The sequence below is a fragment of the Scatophagus argus genome, chromosome 13 (genome assembly GCF_020382885.2).
Source record: "Scatophagus argus isolate fScaArg1 chromosome 13, fScaArg1.pri, whole genome shotgun sequence".
Classification (NCBI taxonomy): Eukaryota; Metazoa; Chordata; class Actinopteri; family Scatophagidae; genus Scatophagus; species Scatophagus argus.
This window is the reverse complement of record NC_058505.1, coordinates 13,039,613-13,051,972: the sequence shown is the minus strand read 5'-3', so window position 1 is coordinate 13,051,972 and position 12,360 is coordinate 13,039,613. Positions and strand designations below refer to the sequence as shown.

Genomic DNA, 12,360 nt, shown 5'->3' with positions numbered 1-12,360 from the left:
GTCATCACAGATTTATACTGAATGATAAATGGTCACCAAAGCAATAAATTAAAAATAGAATAAAATAGTCCTTCACCGAGATATAACAGAATTAAAGCTACACAATATGCAAGAGTCAGTCTGATATACAGTGACAAATCTGGATAGGACGCCCCAGTGGCAGAAGATAAAGCAGAGCCACCTTGATTTTGTGACAGTATGTGTCCACTTGGGTGACAAAAAGTGAGGTTTAGGATCATTACAGAGAAGAATATGCTCAATTATTAACCGTAAGTCACATCAGAATGTACCTCTCTGATGTGAAGGCAAAAATGAAGCATGAGAGTCCTGTTAGGGACTGATAATAATAATAATAATGTGGCCATCTCTATCACACACACCCTGGAAGAAATCCGACAGCGACAATATGGCAATGACATTTTTATTTTTAAATTTTAGATTCGCAAACATGAAGAACATTAAAATACACTTAAATGTTTTTTTTAAATTTATTTTAACACCACACACATTTAATTTTAATACTTGTTCATTTTAACTTGTCTAGTAGGTTTGACTACAGAATGTTTAATCAATAATTGAGCATTTTTTTCCTTTGCAGTACTATTAGATTTACCTAAGTAAAAGTTTTGAATACTTCTTCCACCACTGATTAAAGGCAAATACGAGTAAGAGCAAATAGGAAACAAGTATATACATACACAGTAAGAGACTTCAAGTGTCATTTATAGCATCAATCTCCATATTGATGGAATTATAGTGAGAACTGGAATAAAAATTGCTTCATAAAGCTGAGGAACAATAACAAACTTTAACAGCATCATCAAGAAGGCCAGCCATGTTGAGGGAGAGGAACTGGACTCTCTGACAGTGGTGTCTGAGAGGAGGATATTGTCCAAAATAAGGACTATACTGGACTTTCCCTCTCACGCTCTCCACAGTGTGCTGATCAGCTACAGGAGCTCGTTCAGTAAGAGACTCTTACTCCCACGGTGCAAAACAGAGCGACACATAAAATCATTCCTGCCTGTCGCCATTAAACTACAGAACTGTAACGGACACATGAACATTGTACCCTGGATTACCCTGGAAATATATATGTAAATATCTTATATTTCATTTTATTTTATATTTTTTCTATTTCTATCTAAAAATTTTTGTTCCCATCTTTTCATTTTCTTGCTTGGGAAAATTACAATGTCTGTAAGAAAGAAGAATTTCCCCTTGGGGATAAATAAAGGAATTCTGATTCTAAGTCTGATTCTGATAAGGAGCATGTGACAGCATTGCTCCCTAGTGTCTAAAGTGGGTTCATACAGCATTTGAGATCAGGATGTATGTACCACACACCAGTCATTAGATGGCAGTCTTTTGCTAAATATTCATTTGAAAAGCCCCTGTTCTACTCAACAGACTGTCTTAAATTTTTCGTCTCACATCAGATGGCACTTAATTGTTTAAATTTAAGTACAGAGAAACAATCTGCAGTGAACAGTCCACAGTGGTGCTTACGGTGCTAACGTTTTAGTGTTCAGAAAACATTGCAAATCGTTTCTCTCTGTTTCTACAAATAAATTGATTCAAGAAAATGTCAGCTTATCCTCGCCATATCATTATTTTATCATATTATTGCTCCTCGTCTCTGGAAACTGAATTATCTTTGTCCACACCTCCACCCATATCCACCGTCATCTGAGAGTCATTGCCAATCATAATGTACTTAGCGTTATTAATATGAATATTTGGTTGTTGTTGCCACCAATTCCTGTCTCCACCATCCTGTTCCGGTGACACACTGGAACAGAGAAGAAGTTTTTGTCTCATTAAAAGCCTAAGGTTCTCTCTCTCCAGCAACTGTGTTGCTTCACACTCTTTGATCAGCTGGTTTTGCTGCTGGTTGAATCGCTTTAGTCTCTCCTGCCTTTCTATCTGCTTTTTCACTGTCTGCTCTTCAATCCAGATTTTCCTCTGCATTTTAATGTTTGCTGGAGACATTGACTTTCTGATTTTTCTCTCAAAGTTCTTGTTCTCCTCGAGAGGAATTATCGTCTTCAAAACTAAAGGCATGCTCTCTTTGGGCATGCAATTCTCCTGTGGCAGCAGAGGGATGACAGTGTTGTACTTGTGTTTCTTGTTAATGGAGTTGATGAGGGCAGAGTTTGTCTCCAGGTCCTGCATGCGAGTGTTGAAGTTGCGGGTGAGCAGCAAAAGTGTAAAGGCTGTGTTGTTGATAGCATCCTCCACACACTTGAGAGAGCTCTTTCCAGGGGTGGCAAAGTCCTCAGAGAAAGTTGCACCTTTACCATCAATGACCTTTTCCAGTTTTTCCCTCATGCTGTCGGCCATTTCCGCATCCTCTGGCGCATGCAAGATAACAAATGCATAGAATATTGTTTCCTCCTCCTCCTCCTCCTCCTCTTCTGCATTGCTACTTTCATGCATTTTATTTGCAACAGGCATCTTGGGAACAAAGTTTGTTGTGATAGGTAGTACCAAATTTGGTTCATTGGTCAGGTTGGTGGTCTGAGTGGGAGTGGTACGACTGTTCAACTTACTGTTCTCTGCGGCAAATGTTTCATCCATCCTTGATTGCTTCTGTGCAATGGACATAGTCTGAGACTGTCCACAGGCATTTTCTGTGCCAAATTCACTAACAAGGACAGTCGGACTGTTTAATTTACGTTCACCTGATATTTCTGGAGTTCTTTTTCGGTCGTCATGAAATGAGGCAGTTGAAGGAACACTTATCTCTAGATGAGTAGGGTATGAGAGCACTGAGGAACTTGCCTGCAGTGGACTGGGCAGACTGTGAGCTCTATCTGACTCATCCTGGGACAAAGTGACTTTGCTGCCTTCCTCCAGGCTCCTGTGAAGGTCACAATACGACCCAGGCTTGAGATCCATAGTGGAGCACATCCACTCCTCGAACTGAGGCCCACAGACAGCTTTAGCTTCCTCCCTGAGTTGACCATACCAGAGATCCTCACAACTGCTTGTTTTTTGATCATCACTAGAAATGGCTCTCTGATATGCCAGGTTTCTCAGAAGTGGATCACACAGCCTCTGCTCTGACAAAACTTTGAAAATGCGTGCCAACAAAGCCAAAGATTCCTGTGTAAACTCTTGGAAATTACCACAATGAATCCCAAAATCTTCTGGTTTACCTTCACTCGTCTGCCACTTTTCAGCCAGATGTTTAGCAAGGTGGTTGTCCCCAAGCATCTGGAGTTTTTTCATGGCCTGCGCCTCCTTCTGGAGGACGATCAGACACAAGGCGTGTATGATATTATCTTCAGGAGACTCACTCAGCTGGAATGTCAGGCTTAGTAGGCGCTCAGGAGGTGCTTTAAGGAGTGCGTCAAAAACATCTCTCAGTCCTGTCCCTTGGTTTTCTTGTACCCCGTGACTCATTTTTAGTTTTACTTGCTGTTCAAACTCCGTTTTCCAACTTTCTCATTCCATCAAAAACTTTTGTTGTTTCAGAGAGGTGTGCACAATTTCAGACATTCTTGTTTCTGTAAAGAAATGAATCAGTAGTTATAGTCACAATATGATGTGTTCTTGTACTTCAACTGCATTTGTATAAGCAGCCCAAATTGAATTTAATAGATCAAACTGATTTTCTGACACAAAAAAAATTTCAAACTTGCCAACAATTACTCACCACTATGGAGTTGTAGGCGCCAAAACATTAAAATGAGTCTGTATGCTATCAGATCAAACAAGGAAGTCACTCAGAATCTCTCTTTTACCCACAGTTCAGCTGCAGAAAACTCTCTCTTGACAGGGAGTTCTTAGTGCACAACTGAAATTGACCACAGAGCAACAAAACTGGGTGCAGAGAATCTTGTTGAACTTCGGTATAAAATTCAGCAGTAGCCGTACTCGTATCAAGTGGGCCTCTGCCAGCTTGAAGCTCTTGATGATGTCACAAGCTGTAAAATAAGGGAGCTCATGAGGGACAAAAAGCTAAAGCAGGAAGAAGCATTTGGGAATACTGAAGACATACCACATTACCAAATAATTTAACAGATGCTGTACATAATGCAAATATTCACCAGAATAGCTGGTCACCTCATTAATATGTACTTTGTGACACTCTGAAAACTTCTGAATACTTAAATTTCCCACAATATTGCAAATCAGCAGAAGGAAAACTTGTGATGAGTGTGGGAGTCTTTAGTTCCTCATGCACAATAGGCGCAGGAGGTAGAAGAATTCTGGCTTTTCTCCCTCTCTGCTAAGAGGCAAGTGTATTTTTATCCACGGAGGAAACCTCCAACCCTGTATTTACCAGGGGTGGGGTCACAGCAGACAGAGTGCAAGCCAACATCAAATCCCTCAATACAGTGCAGACAGAGAGTCTCTCTGTTCTTAGTGCTGAGCGCAGTGTGATATGTCCACTTCTGAGTTCTTACAGTACCTCTGTAAGAACTGTGGTTTCTGTCTATTGTAGCATTGGTATATTTGTGTGCCTTTATAAAGTATCACCATTCAGTTGGACCATGGCACATGCCACAAGACCACAGCTCTTTTGCTTTAAGTGTAGCTAACAGCACTCTGAGTCAACTAAGGAACTGTATGAAAATTATCTTACAATAGAGAAAGCACATTATAAGTTTTCCTTAGGCTAAAAGCTAAAAACGATGGTAGTTTAAGAGGAGGGGGTGGTATTTTTTTGCCCTTGATATTTTATTTTAGCCTTTCCTTCATATAGTTAATATGACTGTATCAAGTGATATATTTGCTGGGGTTTGGGATTCAGGCATTGGGTTATATAACAAGGGTTTGATTGCATATTTATTGAATATGAATCCAGTACAGAATACATTTATTGAACCCTGTCTTGGCTCATTTCTCCTTTTGCTGTGAGGGAAATCAGTGTTTGCCCCTTGCTGGGGGCCTGTGCTACAGCTGCAGAGGAAGCAGAAGTTAAAACAAATGTCAGTTAAATAAATCTCCCTCTGCATGCACCATACCTTAAAGTTTTCATGAAAGCTAGCAAAGTGCTGTTTGCACCACATATTTATGTGTAAACTAGCAATACTATTAAGTGACTAAGCCCAAACTAACTGGGTACACAATTAAACAAATTGTGCCAATACAATACTGTTCGGTATTAATTTTGAATGTTGAGGAGATGTATAATATTCAGATGAAGAAGATCCAGACCCTTCCACACCCCAGTAATTTTCACACATTCCCTAACTAGCCGTGATATGTACATGGAATTTCTAACCACTCCACACCATATATGCCCTCCACCTCCCTAACACATATGCACATGCAAGCAGATGCACACATGAAAGCGCTTGCACAAAAAAACACTACACACACACATATACACACAGCCTCAGGATCATCCTCAGTCAGTTACATAACGGACTGCCAAACGTCCGTCTTTATTGAGGTCAGTTCTTTTAACGAGAGACGCACTCTCCCAGCAGCTGTGTTAGTCAGCCTGGCGGTAAATTTGTGTTCACCTTTCGGCAAAACATATAAGATGTTCTGTCAGTTCATGGCTTTGTACAGCTTCAGTAATCGTGTTTGGAGCAAATGCATTCTGACCTCTTGTTTGTATTTTTTGGTAGAAATGTTGCCTTGTTTCAACGTAAACACATGCAACTATCTCTTTACGCAGCTTATTACCATAAACTAAAAAGCACAGATGTATGTGTCTGTGTATTTGAGAGTGTGGTTTCTGGCCGTGGGAGAGAGCCCTGAGGGAGAGACAGAGGGGTCACATATAAGAGGCTTTAGGGCAGGCAAGTGAAAAGGAGGCCCTGTCTTGGACAGAGACTACGGATTAGGATGAAAGACGTAAGAGTGGGGGATGCTCCCTCTTTTTTTTTTTTTTTTTTTTTTTTATCTATCTCACATGCTTGCAGCATCTCTCTCTCCCACATTCTGCATCATGTCTATTCAAGATGAGTAAAACATAAAGAACAAGATACAAAGACAGACACAGTGGAAGCTACAGAAATGGAGATACAAGGTCAGATAGATAACATAGTGAGACAGGGGCAGAGCAAAATGTGAACTGAGATCTTGACAGATCGATAGCCTCTTTAGAATTCAGTTTGTGAGGGGCCTGGGGAGGCCATGCAACGCACTGCTCTTTTCCCAGCCACTTGATTCGTCACACATGCTAAGAGAATTTAACACACTTGCTTCTGGCAGGCACATCTATGCTCCACACACATGTACATGTGAAGACACACACAGACATGAGGCCGTGCACCCGTTCAATCGAGCGTCTGAACCAACGGTTTGGCCTCTGAATGAAACACCTGCACTACTGCCAAAACTGCACTTAACGAAGAAGTTTACCTTTTCCTGCACGTTTTCCGAGAATACACACAGCAGCATATAGGTTGAAAATCTTATGCAACAATGCACTTCGTTCAGACAGGATGGAGGTTATATATGGATGGTTGCAGCTTTAGGTAGCCTACATAATCCAACTCTGTCCATGCGTGTGCTGTGTATCAAAGCAAAAATAACCCTGGCTATCACATACTGAGGCTAGTTTATGTTGTTGACAAAGCAGACCAACAGATCTGAGTTAATGTGACAGTTAACTAGCATTAATTCAGGAGCAAAGGTAAATGAAGCAGGCCTGGGGACACAACAGGAAAGTGCAGTGTAGATGGGAAGACGTGTGTACTGTACCACACTGAACCATGCTTGGATGAGCATGTAGGCCATGCCAACAACAATGCATAATACAGCCTCTGGTGATGGGGGATGCATATGCACACACACACACACACACACACACACACACACACACACACCTCACATATACACATATACACACATGCATAGACATACACTTGCACAAACAGATACACACACACGCACAGACACTCACACGCATGCACAGACATTGATGGTGATGGGGCATAGAGCAGTTTATGCTCATATCAAGAGAAAGTCTTTGATCAGTGTGACAGCAAGGGCACTCGCCCCGAAGGAATTAGCTAACTCTTGCCTCGCAAAAGCACATCCACAATAAATCGGGCATGTTTGCATTTTCAACAGAGAGAATGTCTGATATTTAATGTCATTAATATGCTAAATGTATGAATATGATTTGTTCCAGTTCATCGTCCAGAGTAGCATGTCCAAGAGTGGCATGATAACCATAAAGAAAAGAATGTGCAGAAATTCAGGTTGCATGTATAATCCTCTCAGTTTAATAGGTTGTTAAGCTGCACAAGGAATTTGCATATGGCTTTTAAATTAGTGCAACTGCCAGTTTTATTTCTCCTGTAAAAATATAATATTTACACAGTGTTTCTGACATACTGAGGACTGTATAACAGATTTAAGATTGTTTTATTTCTGCCTTTGGAGTCTGAACAGAGCTTTCTCACAGATGCAATTAAACCTCTGCATCATTTTACATGTAATATTTACCTAATATTGTACATTTATTTCCTTTGGGACACTTGGTTATTTGCTTTTGTGCTGAGAGTTAGATGACAAGATTCATACCACTCACATATATTGTTAGGTTAGCTCAGCATGAAGGCTGGAAACAGGAGTAAGCCTGGCTCTGTAATCTGAGACATAACCTCCACTTTTGTCATTTTTGTCAATTTGTCATTTCTACACTTTTGTTTTTGAGCACATTAAACAAATCAAATATGATGTCAGTTGGTCAACTTCATAGATGCTGACACAAATTTTGAGCTACAGTAAGCTAACCATCTCCGTGCTCTGGCTTTATATTTACCATTCAGACCTGAAAGTGACATTGATCCTCTCATATGACGGTAGGCAAGACAATGAAAATGCACATTTCCCAAATGTTGAACTATTGTTATTGTCGTTGCATCTCTCTATACTGTAATTTTACTATTGTTCTTCTCCCTACTTCATACAACATAAATTAAATGCATTGCATGTCTGTCCTTCTTTCTGAGAGGTCTCCCTTTCTCCCCCATTAAACCTTTTTTGTGTTGTTTTTGTCTTTTAATCAGTGGGTCTTAAGGCAGAGTTATTCAAATTGTAAAGACCTTTGAAACCAATCATGGATTCTTAGCTATGCAGAGAAAATTGATAAATGTTGGATCTCATTTTGACCAGAGAGAAAAGTTTCTTAAGGTTTTTAAAGTCATCCACCCATTCAAGATGACTAGAAAAGAATTGGCAGAACAGGAGCATAAAACAGAAGAGGAGAGGAGAGGAGACAAATTAAATCCAGCATTGTATCAGAACTGAACAGAGCTAAAAGAATAAATTGACCCAATCTGGCTGCACTTGGTGTTAGAATAACTGCCCATCCAAAAGCCTATGCCCAATTCCCCATGTCACTTTTGTCCGTCTCCAAACCCTGCGGATGCTCCGCTTGTGTAGCAGATGCACATAACCAAAGGATGTGAGGCATGAAAGCAATGGGAAATTCATTACATATTCCTACCCCCCTCCGCTCACCATAATCACCACAATTAGCAGACATCTGCAGTGACTCCAAAGCTTGGAGTGTATTCAGGCAATCAGAGCAGCTTCACCGACAGCACTGACTGCAGCCCCCTCTGTGATGGGCCTCATCCTGAAGGGAAGCATTCCATTAGAAACTCAGTGATTAATTGAGATGGAGAATTTGCTCCTGGCATCGAGCAAGAATGAAAGCTGACAGGAGGCCATCCATGATGGCAGAGTTGTACGCAGGGTTGGTGGAGGTGGTCTGGTGTTGGTGAGGACTGCGTCATACTGTTGATGATGTGAGATAAGGCGCTCACACTGTGGTTCGCAATTAGCTGTATGAGAACAGTTTCCAGACAACAGCTATATGAAGATTGTCTGACCCATCAAGTAAACAAAACCTGTGTGGGTCTAATGATATTCCAGATTTTATAGCTGCTTTAGTTTGCAGGCAAGAAAAAAAGGCGACTGGTGGTGACTGCAGTTGTTAAAATCATCTGTTCTCTTCTGGAAGCACTCACATATCTGGATGTCCAAACTACAGCCCTTTATGTTAGGCATGTGCACAATACTTTAGTTTGCTGATAAACATGTCTCATCTCTAACGTTTAACTGATTAAACGTCAAAGGATCAGTTTGACATCCTGGAAAATAAAAAAAAAACCAATTTCTTGCTGAGATTGAGATAATGAGATCGATTTCGCTCTCATGTTCGCACACTAAATGTGTAATGTAGTGTAGCGTAAAGTCTGGAAACGGGGGAAACAGCTCGGTCCTTTCAAATGAAGCAAAATCCACCTCCCAGCACCTCTACAGCTTATTACACTTCAGGTTTAATTTATTGAATATATACAAAATCTGAACTGTGAAAACATCTTGTGGTTTTCACAGCTTTGTGGAGTTATGTGTTAGATTATTTCTAGACCTTTGTTGAACCATGTGTTGTCTTCACACTTGTTAGTACTGATTATATTAAGTTATGTTAATTAATGACCTTCAGAGATCTTGGTAGATGAATTTTGTTACCTGTGGACAAAGCCAAACAGCAAGCAATTTCCCAGAGTTTCCAGTTAATTTCCAGTCCAGATTAAGTTAATCTAGCCAGTGGTAGCTTCATATTTACCACACATGACATGAGCTGTCTAATTCTCAACAAGAAAGTGAATAAGCATAATTCCTGAAATGTCAAAAATATTCCTTCAAAACGTGTATGACTGGATAATTCTCAGAAGTGTCGAGTGGCCTACTGTATGTAGTCCATCTGTAGAAGATGACAGCATGTTAGACAGCTCATTACTGAAGCAGCTGGAGATGTCACTCTCACTAGGCACAGTATGGCACAGCCATGGTTTTAAGCCTCAGCTTAATAAGTTGTCATGGAAATCAGCAGTAGCATATCGGACACTTTCCATTTGTGTTGAGTCCAGGCCTGGCTTGAGTCTGGATCTCTCTCTCTCACACACACACATATACACAAAGTCTTGTTTCCATCACTTTTGGGGACATTACATAGACTTACATTCATTTCCCGGAGGATTAACCACCTAACCATAGTAATAAACATTACTTGCCTAATCCCAACCCTAAACTCAACCTCACCTTAAATAGGTAATATTTAATGATTTACGTTGTGGTGATTTGTTCCATTTGTCCCAGGAATATGTGTCCACACACACACAAGCACACAAACATAAGAGTAAATCCGCACATCAGTCTTGCTTACACAGACAAGACTTCACATGATTCTTATGCAAAAAATATCAACTTGTAATGAATTGAGCAGTTTTCAGATTGATGATCAGATTGATTTTGAGAAGATCTCTTTGGCTCAAGCAGTTGAATAATTGTTTGGTACTACTTTCTAATAAGGAGTGACCTCAGTCATCTCATCTTCATGACAAGAGCTGAAGTTTGCTAACACTGGTGAACGTTACCCACCATAATCTATTGGCCACATCAGATGCAAATGGGCTGTAGGAGCTAAACCACCGAGTGTACTGAGTGCCTTTCCATTTTTAAGACAATTATCTGTTATTTATGCTTTCTACAGATGCATAAGCTTGCTCCTAATGCCTTACAGATCATAATGAGAACAACTGCTGTATTGTCAGGTTGCCAGGTTGCTGGTGTTTATCTTTTGTTCTGGGTAATATTACAGTTATAAATTATAGTAATCCAAATGATTGTTTTGTTTCTTTAGCATTTCATATAAGCTATCATTTTAAAGATTAGTAAGTGAAGGATCATGATTTTTTTCCACTTTTTAATACGACTTTATGTTTTTAGTAAGCGAGGCTACGGGTTAATAAACGGATCATCTGCGGTGTTAAACAGTAGTTCACTAAAAAATAAAACACCAGTCATAGGACTTTTTCATAACCTGGTGATCAAGAAGGAGACCCAGTTCTCATTCATGACTTCTAACTGAAGGCATTAATAAATGATTTATTAACCTTCCAGCAGTTATAATTTATACAGCTGTTATAAAGGCTGTTTTATCAGAAAGTTGTGCCAAAATCTTTAACACGTGGAGAACCAAATGACCCTTCAATTAAAATTAAATACCCAATATGTAATTATAAGGTTTTCACATGATAACAGTCACACACATAAACTCCCACACGGTTTAGATTTGTGAAAGCGCTGTGATTGAAGCTACAGCTAAATTAAGAGGAAAGAGAGATTAGAAGCTTAAAGGAAATCAAGCCAAGGCTGTTGCTCTCATTTGGATGTTTGAAATTAGACTGAATACTGAATAACTCTAGGTGCTATACTTCTGAGAGCATCATTCCCACCAGTTATGCAAATGAGCCTTCAAATCCACACAATAATCAGATGATGTGCCGCTTTGTTGAGATTCGAGCGTGCTATTTTATCAGTTTAACAGAGACAAGAGCAGAGCGTCTTTCCAAAAAGAGCTAATTTGTGCTTCACGGCCTCTTGACTGTCGTAAATTTGTAGAGTCACAATGAAATGGGTGTGATCCTCCACTTGGTACTTCCTTCCTTCCAGTCCAAGGGTCTGGGCCCAATAAAGGCCTGTGTGGTGCAGCACAGACAGGCTGCCTTTCTGCTGTGTGGAGAAATGTGTCCAATCACCATGGCTACCGGTCAGAGAAGAGCCCCTGCTGTGGTTATTAGGATTTCTCTGTCTGCTCACACACCGGCGCAGTATGCAGGTTAACAACAGTCTGTATTAAGAGTGTGTGTGTGTGTGTGTGTGTGTGTGTGTGTGTGTGTGTGTGTGTGTGCATGGAGTTTGTAGGTCAAGGGTGATTTAGTATTGTAATTACCCCTCTGCTGAAAGAGTGCTGGAGTTTTTAATTCAAAGCATCATCTCGAGTAAACACCTAAAAATGGACCGGCCCTGGACTACCACAGCCTCCCAAGTGAGAAGGGGAACATGAGAAAGCTTTGAGCAGTATTGATTCAGCTGAGTACTCTCGGAGCGAGTACCAGAGGATCTGAAGAGAGAATTATCCATGCACCATTTCCTCCTCTACTCCTGTGTGGAAAATTCTGCAGCTCCAGCTTTCTCATAGCCTACATACAGCAGAAACACACACACACAGAATCCCATACACACTCATACACAGACACGCACACACATACAGAAAGTCACATGCATGCACGCGCGCAGAAACGCACACACACTCACAGACTTTCTTGAGGTTTGATGTTGCAAAATAATGGCTGTTTGATTTATTTATAGTTGTTTCCCTTCCATCTAGTCAGTCCAGCATATTTTATTTTTGTCAAATTTTAATCCTCAGTTCAGACAAACATCTAAAGAAAGGTTACAAAGAGAAATATAGACCTACTACACTAATGATGGAAATTCAAGGGATTTTTTTCTGTATCACATCATGCGTTTCCTGTAGGAAATTGCCATTATGGGGTTATTACAGTGATCCCACAGCCTGTATTAAGC

At 40.3% G+C, this 12,360-nt stretch overlaps 1 protein-coding gene across 1 annotated transcript; it reads right to left on the bottom strand.

The window, feature by feature from the left end:
- Nucleotides 1–413: 413 nt before the first annotated feature.
- ticam1 (toll-like receptor adaptor molecule 1) lies at nt 414–3,916 on the bottom strand. The gene is made up of 2 exons (XM_046409496.1): nt 3,662–3,916; nt 414–3,512 (listed from the first exon to the last, which is right to left on the bottom strand). The coding sequence occupies exon 2, from the start codon at nt 3,406–3,408 to the stop codon at nt 1,624–1,626; it is 1,785 nt and encodes a 594-aa protein (XP_046265452.1). The 5' UTR covers nt 3,409–3,512; nt 3,662–3,916; the 3' UTR covers nt 414–1,623.
- Nucleotides 3,917–12,360: the final 8,444 nt, after the last annotated feature.

Bases quoted from the DNA above. Each gene is read 5' to 3' on its own strand.
- ticam1 (XM_046409496.1), bottom strand. From the start codon at position 3,408: ATGAGTCACGGGGTACAAGAAAACCAAGGGACAGGACTGAGAGATGTT.